Below are 16861 nucleotides of genomic sequence, written 5' to 3'. Positions count from 1 at the left end.
GCAATCTCTGCTCACTGCAAGTCTCTACTCTTCAGGCATTTTACCGCTAGACTGTGCTGACTGTGACAGTATGTGTGTTGAGAACTGTGACCACAATGTGCTCACAGAAGAGGAGCTCTCTCTTACATTCAGTGATCTGGCAACACTTATTCTGATTCTCCTCATCCTGTACAGCTTCATGCCTTTGACTCTTACTTTGTCTTCTTTGCTTAACTCACCTGTTACCTCCTCCAAGAAGTCTTCATTAATCCCTTTCTCTCATTAAAGGCCTCCTTGTTTCCCCATGGTACCTTGTGAATACATTTATCTTAGCAGTTGTCATGCGGGGAAATGATCTATTATGCATTTATCTTGTTTACCAGCATATGTCAGGGACTAGCACATAGAAGGTGCTCAATAAATGCTTCTCAAATGCTGAGTACAGCACCTGCTACATTTCTTGGCATCCAGTCCTTCTGCTACCCTGACTGTCCCTTCCTCTCCCTACTCCGCATCCAAGTGTGAGATGGACACTTAGCTGCTGGGGTGCTCCAGCTGGGACAGGCTGTGATACAGCTCCAGCAGTGCTGCCATCTTGGTAAACATTTCCCACCATGACCAGACTATCCACATTGCTTCTCATGCAATTCCAACCCCCTGAGGGACATCCATACTGAGGAATGTTCCTTTACTGGCTTGCTCTAGGGCAAGCATTGGGCCACCTTGCTCCAAGGGCCTTTCCCCAAGCTACTTGGTGGGTACACTTTCATGCAGCTGGGCAGGGAGCCACAGTTCCTAGAGTCTGTGCTGGGAATTGTCCCATTGGCTCTAGTTGTATTAAATACTTTATTATTAAATAGTTTGTTAAGTACTTTTTAGTTTCATTTAGTCTCTTCAAGCATCTGTAGATTGTAACAGGGCCTTGAAGTTATAGGAAAGTCCCTCCTCTAAACTGTAAGCCTGGGACCATACAAGGGCTCAATAAAAGTTGTTGAATTAAGTCCATGAAAAGTGGGCACTGAGCAGAATAAGTATCAAGGGAGGAAAAGAAAAAGACATTCCAAGCTGAGGGAACAAAGGCAGGGGAATGTTGCCTCCACTTCAGAGTATTCCAGGAAACTTCTGATTAATTAGGGCCTATCAATCAACTTCTTTTTCTCTGAGTTTCTATGGCACTTGCATTTCAGTTTTTTGTTTTTGTGTTTTCCAGACACAAGGTCTCATTCTGTAGCCCTAGCTGGAGTGCAGTGGCATGATCAGAGCTCACTGCAGCCTCGAATTCCTGGGCTCAAGTGATCCTCCTGCCTTAGCCTCCCAAGTAGCTGGGACCACAGGCACCTCTGCAAATTTTTTCATTTTCTTGTAGAGACAGGGTCTCACCATGTTGCCCGGGCTGGTCTTGAACTCCTCAAGCAATCCTCCCACCTCAGCCTCCCAAAGTGCTGGATGAGTCACCTGCCTCACTTTTCAGTTTTAACAGTTTCTTTGCAAGTAATAACAGACCAGACACACAGCTACCAAAAATCGGTGGTAAGTAATGGTTAGTCCCTAGACTGTGGATTTTAGAGCCAGATCAGAAACAGGTTTGAATCCTAGCACCATCACAGTGAGGGTGGGCAAGCGATTGGATCTCCCTGCTTTGATTTTTAAAACAAGAGGTAGAGCCAGGCATAGAGACTGGTGTCTGTAGTCCCAGGTCCTCAGGAGGTTGAGGTTGGAGGATTGCTTGAGCCCAGGAGTTTGAGGCCCCATTAGTCAAGCTATGATCATGCCACTGCACTCTAGCCTGGGCAACAGAGTGAGACCCTATCTCTTTAAAAAAAAAAAAAGTGGTAAAAATAGTGGCTACCTCATATATTGTGCCTACCTCATATGTGTTGTGAGGATTAAATGAGCTAATTCACATAGAAAATGCTCAGTAAATGTTACCTATTCTCTGCCTACTGTGTAGGAAATCTTCCTTTTATCTCTACCATGCCTCAGATATCTTTATTTGCTCCCTAACACCTTAAGGATATTTTATCGTAACACAATTAACTCACTGTTTATATTAACTGATATATCTGATATTAACTGATATTATATTATTGTTTATCATTCTCTCCCACTACACTCAAAGACTGTTTGTTCATACATATTTGTTAAGTTACAACAGGGATCAAGAGAGACACAGTATATACCCCAAATAATTGAAAACAGGTACTCAAATACAAATATATATTCATAGCAGCACTACTTGGAATAGCCAAGAAGTAGAAGTAGCCCTACTGCTCATCAACAGATAAATGGATAGGGCCAGGCATGGTGGTTCATGCCTATAATCCTAGCACTCTGGGAGGCCAAGGCAGGAGGATCACTTGAGCTAAGGAGTTTGAGACCAGCCTGGGCAACATAGCGAGATGCTGTCACAAATAAATAAATAAAAAGATAAACGGACGAACACATTGTGTTATATACATACAGTGGAATATTATTCAGCCATAAGAAGAAATGAAGTACTGATACATGCTACAAAATGGATGAGCCTCAAAAACATTATGCTAAGTGAAGGAAGCCATGCCCAACACCCACTTATTATGATTCCATTTATATGAAGTATCCAGAATAGATAAATGTACAGAGACAGAACCCAGATTGGTGGGTGCCAGAGGTTGGAAAGAGGAAGAAATAAGGAGCAACTTCTAATGAGAATGGAGTTTTCTTTTGGGGTCATGAAAGTGTTTTGGAACTAGGTAGAGGAGGTGTTGCAAAACATTGTGAATGTAAAATATACCACTGAATTGTGTAATTTCAAACAGTTAATTTTATTACATAAATCTTACCTCAATTAAAAAAAATAGCCAGGTGTGGTGTATACCTACTCAGTTATTCAGGAACTATCTCTTGAGCCCAGGAGTTTGAGGCCAGCCTGGGCAACCTAGCAAAACCCTGTCTTAAAAAAATAAAAATTTTAAAATAAAAAGATAAATTGAGGCCGGGTGTGGTGGCTCACACCTGTAATCCCAGTGCTTTGGGAGGCCGAAGCAGGCAGATCATGAGGTCAGGAGATCAAGACCATCCTGGCTAACATGGTGAAACCCCGTCTCTACCAAAAATACAAAAAAATTAGCCGGGCGCAGTGGTGGGCGCCTGTAGTCCCAGCTACTCGGGAGGCTGAGGCAAGAGAATGGCGTGAACCCGGGAGGTGGAGCTTACAGTGAGCCAAGATCGCGCCACTGCACTCCAGCCTGGGCAACAGAGCAAGACTCTGTCTCAAAAAAAAAAAAAGATAAACTGAGAGAGAAAAAGATCCTGCCTTCGTAGAGTTTATATTTTAGTGGGTGAGCCACATCAGACAGTAAATCAGCACACACTTACGTAAGTAATGACGTACTATGATAATCACTTGGTGGGAAGTAGGGTGTGAGAGAACAGAGAGGCTGTGAGATGGGAAGGGGACTGGTAGTTTGAAAAACTGCAAGGAGACCATCTGGGCCAATGCTTGGAGAGCCAAAGGCAGTGATTTAAAATGAACCCAAGGAGGTAAGCAGGGGCCAGGTCCTGCAGAGCCTTAAATGTCACAGGAGGGAGTATGACATTCAATCTAAGAGCAATGGGGAGCTGGGGAGGGTTTTAAACAAGGGATTAACAGGAAATGAGTTATATTTAACCGTTTCATCTGCTTTATTATTATTGAGACACTGTCTCACTCTGTCACCCAGGCTGGAGAGCAGTGGCATAATCTCAGTTCACTGCAACCTCTGCCTCTTGGGTTCAAGCGATTCTCATGCCTCAGCCTCCTGAGTAGCTGGGATTACAGGTGTGTGCCACCATGCCCAGCTAATTTTTGTATTTTTAGTAGAGACAGAGTTTCACCATCTTGGCCAGACTGGTCTCAAACTCCTGACCTCAAGTGATCCACCCACCTTGCCCCCTCAAAGTGCTGGGATTACAGGTGTAAGCCACTCCGCCAAGCTGATCTGCTTTTAAATGCACTTATTAGCTTGCCCCTTTTCTAGGCTAGAAAAAGCTTGTTTTCTGATACAACCCACTCTGTAAAATGGGTCACACCAGAACTACGTGGGAAGCTTATTTTTCAAATACAATACTGAGAGCCACTGGATTGGAGGGGTGGCTGGTGGAGATATTTTGGAGTAGCTTCCCAGAGGACTCTGATTCTCCCCTGCCCCTATCACTTTGAGAATTACTGTTGTTCTAGAAACTTAAAAAGGATTGAAATGTATATTAGTTGCCTTATCATGAACTCTTAACCCACTTTACAGGGATGGGAGGGGCCATGATTCAGTGACTTTAACAATTCCAGTGACCAGTCCCCAGACTGACAGGTTATCAACTCTTGGGGCAATAGAGTGGTATCTCTGAGAAGTCCAGGAGGTAAGAAAGCAGCAGCAGTGGGGTTTATCGCCAGAGACAGGAGGAGAACTAATTTCTAAAAAGCGTTGGAAAACTATAAAAAATATCTGGGGTGCTATGATGCAAGAAAGGAAGCATTACTTGGTGGGGGCTGAAAAAATAAAGCAATTATAGTAAAGAAAAAAAAAAGTCTAGATCCTGGCTTCTTGACAGTATGGTCTGAGAAGCAACAGCATCGCTGGCAGCTTGTTAGAAATGTAGAGTCCTGGGCCCTGCCACAATCTGCATTTTTAATAAGAGCCTCGGGTGTTTTTTATGTGCTCATTAGGGTTTAAGCAGCACTGGGCCGTATCACGGTGAGGAGACCCAGACCATCAGAGGGTAGGCTCCCTGGGACAGCTGAAGCATTTTTGAATACTTTGATACAGCACAGTGTATCTGAAAAGATACTGCATTTTTGAAAATTAAGTGCTATAAATACTAGAGAAAGACCTCTTTTTAAACTGCGGGGAGGTTTCTCATAAGCCAAATTTCTTTTGACTAGAAGCATTTGCTGGGGAGTAAAGTATCAGGCTTCCTTATAGTGAGGCACTATAAATGTGCTGTAAGAACTCAGCCTTGGCCAAGTCGACCGTTCACCAGCTGGGTCAAGTCTGGAGCCTCCTAGGTCCCTTGGCAGTTCCGAGCTACCAGGATGAGCTTTTACAGGAAGTTGAGTTGGCTGCTGTTCTGCCCCAGAGAGCAGCTGAGTCTTTTTTCTTTTTTTGAGGAGTTTCACTCTTGCCGCCCAGGTTGGAGTGGAGTGGAGAGATCTCGGCTCATTGCAACCTCTGTCTCCCGGGTTCAAGCGATTCTCCTGCCTCAGTCTCCCGAGTAGCTGGGATTACAGGCGCCAGCCACCACTCTTGGCTAATTTTTGTATTTTTAGTAGAGACGGGGTTTTCACCATGTTGGCCAGGCTGGTCTCGAACTTCTGACCTCAGGTGGTCCACCCGCCTCAACCTCCCAAAGTGCTGGGATTACAGGCGTGAGCCACCGCTACCGACTCTGAGTTGGGTCTTTAATGTGGAAGATGCAGAAAGGAGACTTGACAAAACTATTTTCGGTGAGGCTGCTACACCGGGAAAGAGTAGTAGCAACTGCTCATTCACTGTGAAGCCTCAACGTGACCTTAGACCTCTGACCCCGCGCCTCACTCGGCGCTTCCGCGCGCAGCTTCCGCTCCCGCCCCTCCGATGAAGGGCGGGGCCAAAGGTGGGGGGTGGGACTCTGAGGTCGGCGGTTAGGGGCGGTGCCTGCTGGGGGCGGGTCTCGCGAGGGGCGGGATTCAAGGAGGGACTCGAGCATTGGGCACCAGGTAGAGGCGGGGCCTAGTGCTGGGCTGGGTTGGGCGGGGCAGGGAGTTCGTAGCCGCCTCTGGGTAACTCGACTCGGGCGGCCAAACCTCCGGAGGCCGGAGGCGGCAGGCGGGCCCGCAGCAGATCCTGGATCCGGAATCTCCCGCGCAGGAGCGGAATCTGTCCCGAACCGGGTCTGTGAGGAACTCGCGAACTTGGATTAGGAAATCCCGGAGCCCGGATCGACAAATCCCGGAACCCGGAATTAAGATCGCCAAGTCCCGGATCGCGGAGTACAGAGCGCGGAGTGGACTCGACGTGTAGCCCGGAGTCCGGATCGCGGTACCGCGGGACGGGACGGAGTGATGTCGGGCCGAGGCGCGGGCGGGTTCCCGCTGCCCCCGCTAAGCCCTGGCGGCGGCGCCGTGGCCGCGGCCCTGGGAGCGCCTCCTCCCCCCGCCGGACCCGGCATGCTGCCCGGACCGGCGCTCCGGGGACCGGGTCCGGCTGGAGGCGTGGGGGGCCCCGGGGCCGCCGCCTTCCGCCCCATGGGCCCCGCGGGCCCCGCGGCGCAGTACCAGGTGAGTAGGGAGGACGCGAGCGGACGGGGGCGTGCGGCGCCGCGAGGGCGCCCGGGCCGGGGGCTGAGGGGGCCTCGAGTGAGGGCCTTGGGGAATGCATGAGGAACTCCGGGAGACGGTGGAGGGCGGGCCAGGACCCTCGGGCTGCGGCGGGTGGCGGTGGAGGAGTGGGGAAGGGGGAGCGGGTCCTGCAGCGGAGGGCTGGAACCAGCTGGGAGGCCTGGGGGCTTCCGCGGCACAGAGATTCCGAGTGACTGGGAGATGGAGGAGTTTGGGGAACCAGTGAATTGTGGGCGGGTGGGTTGAGAAGTCTAGGGTAGGAGGGCTAGAAAGTGATGAGAAAGTTTGGGAAAGGGCCCTCGCTGAGAAACCGGGGTTACCCTGCATCGGCCTTGGTCCCACTCCAAGTCTGCCCTGTTTTTTCTGGTTGGGAACTGGCCGAGCTCTAGCGTGTCTGAGATGGCTCCCGGCTGCTAATGAGGAGGAAGGAGCCTGGCTTCCCACGGGCATGGGACGCTGAGGCTAGGGCCAGGGGATTCATTCCAGCTTGTGCACGGGCGGACTTTACTCCAGAGGCAGGGCCAGGCGCCTTCGCTGGGGAGGACTCTGGCTTAGACCAGAGACGGTGGTGGCCAGGCTTGAGGGGAGGCCCAGCCTAGTCACAGGCCGGCTCTCTTCTGGGCTTTCTGCCTCCTGTCATCGTGTCGGGTAGTTGATTAGTCTGGACGTGCGAGTGGAACCCTGCTGGTCTGGGGCCCGAGGAGTCTGCGAGAGTTGCTTCAAAGAGTGCTGTCCTGACCCCTTTGGGGTTTTGAGAGCTGCTCAGGTTTCAGCTTCAAAAGCCCTTGGAAGGCAGCGACTTCTGCTCAGTGTGTGAGAACCTCAGCCTGACCCTGCTGGTCCCCTAGTCTGCTGTTCAGGTTGCACCAGCAGGCTTGGAAACTGTGCCCATCTGCCTTCTCATCCTCTCTGCATTTTTATTTGGCCTTCAGGTTCTAACTCCGCCACATCCGAAGCCATATGCCCCAGCATTTGACACTGGCTTCTCCCAGGGTCTGCTGTGGGCTTCCTCTGTTTTCGACTCATGTCTCCAGGCGGAGGTCCTTAGGGATCCTCGTGGAGTATACACAGCCTACCTGCCCCACTGGGCCTCACATCTAAGGAGATGGCTTAACTAGGGACAGTGACTGGATTTTTTTTCCTTCTTACTCCTCATTCTTCCTCCTTTCTCAAGAGAAAACAGAGTCTGGATATGGGCAGAGACAGACCTGGTCCCAGGGACTCCAGCTGGGGCTCATCTTTCCCACCCTACTCTCCCCCTTGGGGATTCATGGGCCCAGGGTGTTGCTGAGGGCTCCCTGCATCAGTCATTGTAGCCCTTGGGCCTGCCCACTGAGACCTGGCCTGGACACCATCTGTGGGCCTTTGGCCTTGGAAGGACCTGGAACAGACAAGCCGCTCCAGTTTCCTTGGCATGCAAAAAGTCATAGGAAATGTGCCCTTGAGACAGCCCCTAAGAGAATGGATTCCACATGTTTGGTGGGGGGTGGCCTTGGGCTTGTGGCAAGGCCAAGCTGGCTGGCTGGTTAGGCCTGGGCTGCTAGCTGTGGGGAAGTAGGAGATGGCCCTGAGTCTGGGTTTCCCATCCCACTAGCTTTCCTCCTCCTGGCAGGAGAGGTAGATGGTACAGAGAACCCAGCCAGCTAACTTTGGCTGAGTTTGAAGAGGATCCTACTTGCTCTCTTTCCAAGTCCAGTTGTATGACTTCCAGGAGAAGGGACTTGAGATCTGGGAAACAGAGGGGTTCCTGTCTGTTAGGGCTCATGAGATGTGCTGGAAAAGCGAGAATTTGAGGCCCAAGCTGAACAAATAGTTGAAAGAAGGGAAGTGATGACCTCCCTTCCTCCAGAGGCTGGTTCTGGCTGTGGATCACAGTTAACAGAGGAACCTAAAACAAAAACAACAACAACAAAAAACCCTCCAGGGCAGGATGTGGTGGCTCACACCTATAATCCTAGCACTTTGGGAGGCCCAGACAGAAGGATTACTTGAGATCAGGAGTTCAAGACCAGCCTAGGCAACATAGTGAGACCATCATTTCTCAAAAAAAAAAAACCAAAAAAATTTAGCCAAACTTGGTGGTGTGCGCTTATGGTCCCAGCTAGTCGGGATGCTGTGGCAGGAGGATTGCCTGAGTCCAGGAGTTCAAGGCTGCATTGAGCTATGATCCTGCCACTGCACTCCAGCCTGGGCAACAAAATAACAAAAACCTCAGATTTCTGGGTTCACTCCAGAGAGTTCAAAAAGTTCAAAATCTTTTTTTTTTGAGACGGAGTCACACTCTGTCGCCCAGGCTGGAGTGCAGTGGCATGATATCAGCTCACTGCAACCTCCGCCTCTCAGGTTCAAGCAATTCTCTGCCTCAGCCTCCTGAGTAGCTGGGATTACAGGTGCCCGCCACCATGCCCGGCTAATTTTTTTTGTGTTTTCAGTAGACACGGGGTTTCACCATCTTAGCCAGGATGGTCTTGAACTCCTGACCTTGTGATCCACCTGCCTCGGCCTCCCAAAGTGCTGGGATTATAGGTGTGAGCCACCGCGCCCTGCCTCAAAATCCTTTTTACTCATGGGAGAGTGGTGGTATGTTCCCCAACTGAGGCCCTCAGGCCCAGGTTCCAGAGCATCAGGGCCACATTTGGGGCAGGGCAAAGCATGCTCACTGGAGCCCTGGATTCCTCATCTGGGGTTCAGGGGATTGATCCACGCCTATCTGATCCTGTTGCAAGCAGGGAGTTAGGGAGGCTCAGAGTTCTGGACTGTTTTTTGTTTGTTTTTCCTAACTCCTGAGTTGTTTTTGTTTTTTGTTTTTTGAAGGGGGAGGAGTTGCTAGCACCTATAAGCCCAGGTATGGAGCTTAGCAAAGCTCAGCTAGAATTTGAACTGTTAGCAGCCTTCCCCTGGGGTCCTGAGTGAGCTGGGGGCTCTGGGCCCGGGAAGCCTGGAGCAGATGTCTAGGTGGAGCCTATTCCAGGCCCTGCCTGTGCGGCCTTGTCTTAGGACTTCCTGTTACCAGAGCACCTGCCCAGGAGGGATGGGTGGTGCTGCAGGTTCTGTGAACGCTGCAGCGGGAAGCTTCCTGGGGACCATAGGGCCCTCGCTCACACTCTGCAGGACCCAGTGCTTCAGTTCTTCCCTTTGTCTTACGCACTAGGAAAAACTAAAGTCTGGGATGTCTGGGCCCGGGCTTACAGCTGTAGTCACACTCAGTTTTTTTCTATAATCTCAGGCCAGAGAAAGAACAATCCTTAAGGCAGAGAAAGAGGTTGTCTTTTGCCTTTCAACAGCTCTGATTAATCTCTTCCTGATGGAGAGAGACTTTGGCAGGACTCCCAAAGCCCCAGAGCCCCCCACTTTGAGGTTTTTATTCTCCCAAACACCTCCCTCCCACCCTGCTCCTCCTCTCCCCATCCTCACGTCTGTGGGTCATGTTTCTTTCCATCTCTGCATCTGGTCAAGAATCTGACCCTCTGTTTTGGGAACATGGGTTTAGTGCAGGATGAAGAGGTTGGGGAAGAATCTCATCTCCATGATGCTGGAGTGGGGGAGGGTCCTTTGATTTGGTACAAGTCTCCACCCTGCCGGGCTTGGTTGGCTGGTTGTGCTCGTTGCATAATCTGGGCCCTGGGGCCAGCCCTGTGAAGCTGCCAGGGACAGTGTGTGCGAGGCAGAGCTGCCAAACAGGCCTTGCAGGCAGCAGCCATGGGGAGGGGGGTGGGGGTGGAGGTGACTCCCAGATGGGCTCCACAGAAATGTCGGGGAGCAAGGCTTCAAGTGGGAAATCCTTCTGCAGGCATCTAAAGAAGCTATTTCTATCTTCCACTTTCCTGCTGCTCAGCCTAGGCCTCTGATCCTTGCCTCCCAGGATAATCTTAGCCTCCTTCTTCAGCTTGGGATTGCCAGGGCTACACGGAGCCAGAGCCAGTCCTGGCTGCCAGGTGGTGCCTGGACCACGGGCAGAGTCCAGGTGCCAGCTGCTGTCTTTCCCACAGGCCACCCAGGAGCCATGGCTTCCCTTCTGGGGTCTTTTGGCATAGGGGCAGTAGTTGGGCAGTAAGGAGGCGAGAGGAGGGTCCAGTTCTGGGCTGTGGGTAGGGGCTATATGGTACCAGACTACAGGGTACAGGGTCCCGGTACCCTGTCCGAGGCCACCCTCACCAGCTGGTACGCGTTTCAAATCATCCTGTTGTAGCCCTGCTCACCTGGGGTGCTGCTGCCTACCAGACCCCTTTCTCCCTCGGCCACAGAGGATGGGGATTGGGGCTCTGCACCATTGGCCTGCTCATGATATAGTATACCCCTCTGCCTGGCAGTGACACTGCCCCCGTGCCTCTCAGCCATGCTTCTCCCTCATGATGGGGGAAAGAGGAGGGCAAGGCTTGGCGGGACTGTCTGAGAGAATAGGGACTGGCTGGGGCTCCTGCAGGCCCTTCCCTCTGCAGGCAGGACCCTCCTCCCAGCCCAGGCTCTGGCAGACCTCATTCGCTGGCATGGCTGCCAGGGCGGTTGCGGGGGGCGGGGCAGGTATGGTTTACACTCTTCGCTCAGGCGCCCGCTCCCCTTTGTTCCTGGGGCTCCAGCAGGGCTCTGGCGTGCTGCTCAGGCCCAACCTGGCTGACGAGAGGGATGGAGGGCATAGGCTATGGGCCCCGGAGGGCCCTGCCCCTGACCTATGCACCCCCGTTGGCTCACTTCCCCCAGCGACCTGGCATGTCACCAGGGAACCGGATGCCCATGGCCGGCTTGCAGGTGGGACCCCCTGCTGGCTCCCCATTTGGTGCAGCAGCTCCGCTTCGACCTGGCATGCCACCCACCATGATGGATCCATTCCGAAAACGCCTGCTTGTGCCCCAGGCGCAGCCTCCCATGCCTGCCCAGCGCCGGGGGTAAGAGCATCCTGCTTATTCCACTCTGCCTAACTCATCTCTGCTGGTAGCAGAGGGTTTCCTTCTATCTTTTTTTTTTTTTTTTTTTTTTTGAGACGGAGTCTCGCTCTGTCGCCCGGGCTGGAGTGCAGTGGCCAGATCTCAGCTCACTGCAAGCTCCGCCTCCCGGGTTCACGCCATTCTCCGGCCTCAGCCTCCTGAGTAGCTGGGACTACAGACGCCCGCCACCTCGCCCGGCTAGTTTTTTGTATTTCTTAATAGAGACGGGGTTTCACCATGTTAGCCAGGATGGTCTCGATCTCCTGACCTCGTGATCCGCCCGTCTCGGCCTCCCAAAGTGCTGGGATTACAGGCTTGAGCCACCGCGCCCGGCCTCCTTCTATCTTAAGAGCTTTGGTGTCTGAGGAAGATTCCAGGCTCTCCTGGGGGAGAGGGTCCTGGAGACTGGAGGGGCGTTGCGGGGGTGAGTGTCCTTTCTTTGGACCATTGATCTCTTAAGTGGGTTTCTGAACTCCCCAGGTTAAAGAGGAGGAAGATGGCAGATAAAGTTCTACCTCAGCGAGTAAGTGTTAAGAGGACGCCTGGGAGGGCTGCCCAGTGGCCACCTCGGGGTGGGCATCCGTCTCCCTCAACCCCTGGGCTGCAGGAGGAAGGGAGGAAAGAGCCAGGCTTTGGCTGAAGCAAGCTGATGAGCTTCTGCTACCTTCCTCCAGATCCGGGAGCTTGTCCCAGAGTCTCAGGCATACATGGATCTCTTGGCTTTTGAGCGGAAGCTGGACCAGACCATTGCTCGCAAGCGGATGGAGATCCAGGAGGCCATTAAAAAGCCTCTGACAGTATGTGTGACCTTGACCACCTCTAGCCTTCCCAGGTTTCCTTGCCCTCCACCCCCTTGTTTTCCAGGGGCCAAGCAAGTTGGGCTAGAGCTGGGTTTTTCACATGCAGGATGCAGCCCACTAGTAGAGTACGAACTCAGTTGAATGTGTTAGGGCCAGTATGTTTTAAATTAATATATGACAGTAGAAAATCTAAAAATACTTCACAGTAGTACTTACCATAGTAGTTAAGGTATTCTTTCATGATATTTTTGTTTCCGATAAATAGATATGCAGACCTTGGGTCATAACTGAAAAATGTAAATATTATGGGTCGTGGTCAAAAGTTTGAAAACCACTAGAGGATAAAGGTAGTTCCTTTCTCCTTCCCCTTCCCCATCCATAGAGAATATTTTCTTTTTTCTTTTTTTTTTTTGAGATGGAGTCTCGCTCTTTCACTCAGGCTGGAGTGCAGTGGTGCAATCTCGGCTCACTGCAACCTTCACATCCCAGGTTCAAGCAATTCTCCTTGCCTCAGCCTCCCGAGTAACTAGCATTACAGATGCCCATCACCACGCCTGGCTAATTTTTGTATTTTTAGTATCACCATGGTGCCCAGGCTGGTCTCGAACTCCTGACTGCCTCGGCCTCCCAAAGTGCTAAGATGACAGAGCCACTGCACCCAGCCGAGAAATTTTCCTTAATAATAATCTAGAACCGTCCTGAGTGGGGAAGGCTTTCCAGGAGACTAGGATATTTTGGGGCCGTGATGGGTGTTTGGGTATCATGTAAGATGTGAGCCAGAGGCCTCCGCTTTGCCATTGCACCAGTTCCACTGTGCTGGCGTTGTTGGTGATGCATCTCTTTCCCCATAAAATGGTGAGTTCCGGCCGGGTATGGCGGCTCACGCCTGTAATCTCAGCACTTTAGGGGGCCGAAGTGGGTAGATCACCTGAGGTCAGGAGTTCGAGACCAGCCTTGCCTTGCCAACATGTTGAAACACCATCTTTACTAAAAACACAAAAAAATTAGCTGGGCATGGTGGCATGCACCTGTAGTCCCAGCTACTCAGGAGGCTGAGACAAGAGAATTGCTTGAACCCAGGAGTCAGAGGTTGCAAGTGAGCTGAGATCACGCCACTGCACTCCAGCCTGGGTGACAGAGTGAGACCATGTCCTAAAAAAAAAAAAAGGCTGGGACTGGGACTTACTACTTACTTCTGATTCCCAGTGCCTGACAAGGTGCCTGGCTGGCCCATGGTGCTCAGTATTGATTGTTGAATGTTCATATCAGAAGATGGCGTAGCAGTGTCCCAACGTCTTGGTCCACTTCCAGTTGATTGTCTTTCTCTCTTTAGCAAAAGCGAAAGCTTCGGATCTACATTTCCAATACGTTCAGTCCCAGCAAGGCGGAAGGCGATAGTGCAGGAACTGCAGGGACCCCTGGGGGAACCCCAGCAGGGGACAAGGTGGCTTCCTGGGAACTCCGAGTGGAAGGAAAACTGCTGGATGATGTGAGTTGGGGAGGGAGGTATCTGGAGGGAAGGAGGCCAGTGTGGGTTTAAGACTGGGACCAAAGAGTTTGAGACTAGCCTGAGCAGCAGAGCCAGACCTCGTCTCTACAAAAAATTTAAAAATTAGCTGGGTGTGGTGCATGCGTCTATAGTCCCAGCTACTGGTAAGGCTGACGCAGGAGGACGGTTTGAGCCCAGGAGGTCGAGCTTCAGTGAATTATGATCACACCACTGCACTTTAGCCTGGGTGACACAGTGAGATTGCGTCTCAAAAAAAAAAAAAAAAAGACTGGGCCAGACACTTGGGCGCTCCCAGAGAAGTCCTGCCATAGAGAGGGGGCACTGCTCCAAGCCCATTGGAGGTTGATTTGCGTGGTTATTACAATGTTCCTGCAGATGGCAGTCGAGTGTCTCCAGGAAGTCCCTCGTGGGCTGCAAGAGGGCGCCATTTCCCTGCCTCCAGTCTGCCCAGAGTCCTGCTTCCATTCTTCAGGGCCCCAGGAATCTTCAGTACCCTGAGCTCCAGGGCTGAAATGGGGCTTCTTGTTCTTGGGATTTAGCATAGCTTGAGATTTGAGAGCTCAGCAGCACCATCTCACACCCCTTTCCATTTCCAGCCTAGCAAACAGAAGAGGAAGTTTTCTTCATTCTTTAAGAGCCTCGTCATTGAGCTGGACAAGGAGCTGTATGGGCCTGACAATCACCTGGTGGAGGTGAGAGTGGGCCTGGGGCAGAGGCAGGCTGACATGCAGGTTTGGCAGGGAAATGGCCTCAGGGCCCTTGGGAGGCCCTGTGTTCATGCCCACCCCCTTGGTGATAAGCCATGTTCCCCTCCCTGCCAGTGGCACCGGATGCCCACCACCCAGGAGACAGATGGCTTCCAGGTAAAACGGCCTGGAGACCTCAACGTCAAGTGTACCCTCCTGCTCATGCTGGATCATCAGGTGACAGAGGCCCTGGGGTCATTTCTGGGGCCACAAGGACCCCTCAGGAGGGGAGTTGGTTCCTATAAACCTTCCTGTCCCTGCCCTATTTTCCCGCTTTGTTTTACTGCAAGAACCCATCCTGACTCCCCTCCATCCAACTCCAGCCTCCTCAGTACAAATTGGACCCCCGATTGGCAAGGCTGCTGGGAGTGCACACACAGACGAGGGCCGCCATCATGCAGGCCCTGTGGCTTTACATCAAGCACAACCAGCTGCAGGATGGGCACGAACGGGAATACATCAACTGCAACCGTTACTTCCGCCAGGTTAGCCAGATGCCAGCCCCCCTGTTCTCTCAGCCCTTGCCTTGCCTGCTGGGCTACTTCTTGGCCACAGCCTCCAGACTGCTGCCCTCACTGGTCCTGGAATGGTCCACTCCCCTGTGCCCACAAGGCAACGCTGAGCCTTTGGTATTTCCTCCAGATCTTCAGTTGTGGCCGACTCCGTTTCTCCGAGATTCCCATGAAGCTGGCGGGGTTGCTGCAGCATCCGGACCCCATTGTCATCAACCATGTCATTAGGTAAATGCAAGGAGGGGGACAGGAAGGCTCTTTTAACAGCAGATTCACCCTTGGCTTGAACTGAAGCCAAAGAGAGCATCAGGTTTCTTGCTCCCTGAGTATGTGCAGAGAATGGGCCCTAGCTTTGGCCCAGGTGGGCAGGATGAAGACAGCTATGTGCCTTCCCTCCCCATGTGCTGCCTGCAGTGTGGACCCTAACGACCAGAAGAAGACAGCCTGTTATGACATTGATGTGGAGGTGGACGACCCACTGAAGGCCCAGATGAGCAATTTTCTGGCCTCTACCACCAATCAGCAGGAGATCGCTTCCCTTGATGTCAAGGTGGGCCCTCTGGCTCCACAGCTTCCTCTGGGGCCCAGGATTGGAGTGGGCTGGATCTGTCCAGCATTTCCATACATGTAGCACCTAGGGGATGGGATGGGGACTCTGGCTCAGTCATTTGCATTTAAGCTTTGGGGGCAGAGTCTGACACATGGACCCTCTCCAGATTCATGAGACCATCGAGTCCATCAACCAGCTGAAGACCCAGAGAGATTTCATGCTCAGTTTTAGCACCGACCCCCAGGACTTCATCCAGGAATGGCTCCGTTCCCAGCGCCGAGACCTCAAGGTGTAGTCCTCTTTCCCGAGGGGATTCCTTTGTAAAGCTCTGGGTGATTTTTACCCACAGCAGTTCCCAGGGTGGGTTGGCCCAGGGCTGGGGATTATGCTATGGCTTTCCTTCTGGCTCTTTGCAGATCATCACTGATGTGATTGGAAATCCTGAGGAGGAGAGACGAGCTGCTTTCTACCACCAGCCCTGGGCCCAGGAAGCAGTAGGCAGGCACATCTTTGCCAAGGTGAGGCTCTGCCTTGTTTTCCCTCCTTTGGCCCTGAGTAGTAAAGGCCTGAGCTACTTGGTCTCTCCCTTCTCCAGGTGCAGCAGCGAAGGCAGGAACTGGAACAGGTGCTGGGAATTCGCCTGACCTAACTGCTCAGGGATCTCTTTCTTTCCAGCCCTGGAGCCTGGAGGGAGACCACCCTCTGGGTCCTTGCTGGGGCCGCAGACACGTAGGCTGGGGTGAGGAGTGTCTGCTGTCACTCTCTACTCCCCAGCTTTAGTTTTATACATGTAGTGATAGGATTCCTTGTTGCTTGGTCCCCAAAGCCTTATACTTTTTGCATTGGCTTTAATTGGGTTCAGCAGAAGCCTCCTGTGCCCCCCCTGCAGGCAGGCCCAAGTAGGACTGCTGGAGGCTGTGCTTTGACATTTTAACAGACATTTCCGAACCAAAGGCTGCTGGGTTTGCATGTTTACAGACTCCCCTCTTGGGTGAGGGTCAGAGCTGGCTGTGGGGAGCTGGGCTAGGAAGAGGAGATGCAGCTCAGACTTCCTAGCCTTTCTAAACCAAAGTTCTTTGCCATTCCTACAAGCCCAGCCTTGCTGCTGGTTTTTTTCTTTCCTTTGGGTATTTGCACTATTTTGGGAGCAAGTTTTCTATGTGGGAGCCACTTTTTTTGTACAGGGGTAAGTTGGGGGTTTTCAGGGAGCCCTGTTAGGTGCCTCCTTGTTTCTTTCCTCAATCTATGCAAGCGGCTCTGGCCGCCATCATCTCCTGGGATGCCAGAGGGCTGCCTCTCTAGCGGCTTGGGCCGGGGAGGGGACACTCCAGTTCTCTAGCATGGCCTGAGGTATGGGTGGGCGCATGTGGAGGCCAGGGTAAGGTGAATGGGGAGGCTGGGAGGACTGGTGTCGCCCTTTGGAGCTTGGTGAGGAGGGTGGGCCTAGGGCTTGGCGAGTGCCACTTCTGGCACTGGGATCCAAATAAATCCTTTTATCTATTGGTGGTGTC

At 52.2% G+C, this 16861-nt stretch overlaps 1 protein-coding gene across 5 annotated transcripts; it reads left to right on the top strand.

The window, feature by feature from the left end:
• Positions 1-5394: 5394 nt before the first annotated feature.
• Positions 5395-16853, top strand: SMARCD2 (SWI/SNF related, matrix associated, actin dependent regulator of chromatin, subfamily d, member 2). 5 transcript variants are annotated; one of them, XM_025360960.1, is made up of 14 exons: positions 5395-6090; positions 6202-6250; positions 11009-11193; positions 11713-11755; positions 11907-12029; positions 13366-13521; positions 14139-14234; positions 14364-14465; positions 14612-14773; positions 14931-15028; positions 15215-15350; positions 15517-15639; positions 15767-15868; positions 15946-16853. In XM_025360960.1, exons 1-14 carry the CDS (start codon positions 6035-6037, stop codon positions 15997-15999), a joined length of 1485 nt encoding a protein of 494 aa, XP_025216745.1. In that variant the 5' UTR covers positions 5395-6034; the 3' UTR covers positions 16000-16853. The 5 variants fall into 5 exon arrangements, with proteins under 5 accessions (XP_025216745.1, XP_025216744.1, XP_025216743.1 ...); XM_025360959.1 differs by having other exon boundaries at positions 5624-5689; positions 5841-6250; XM_025360958.1 differs by having other exon boundaries at positions 5718-6250.
• Positions 16854-16861: the final 8 nt, after the last annotated feature.

This window comes from Theropithecus gelada, chromosome 16 (genome assembly GCF_003255815.1).
Source record: "Theropithecus gelada isolate Dixy chromosome 16, Tgel_1.0, whole genome shotgun sequence".
NCBI classification, from domain to species: Eukaryota; Metazoa; Chordata; class Mammalia; order Primates; family Cercopithecidae; genus Theropithecus; species Theropithecus gelada.
The sequence above is the reverse complement of the archived record's forward strand: the minus strand, read 5'-3'. Positions and strand labels throughout refer to the sequence as shown.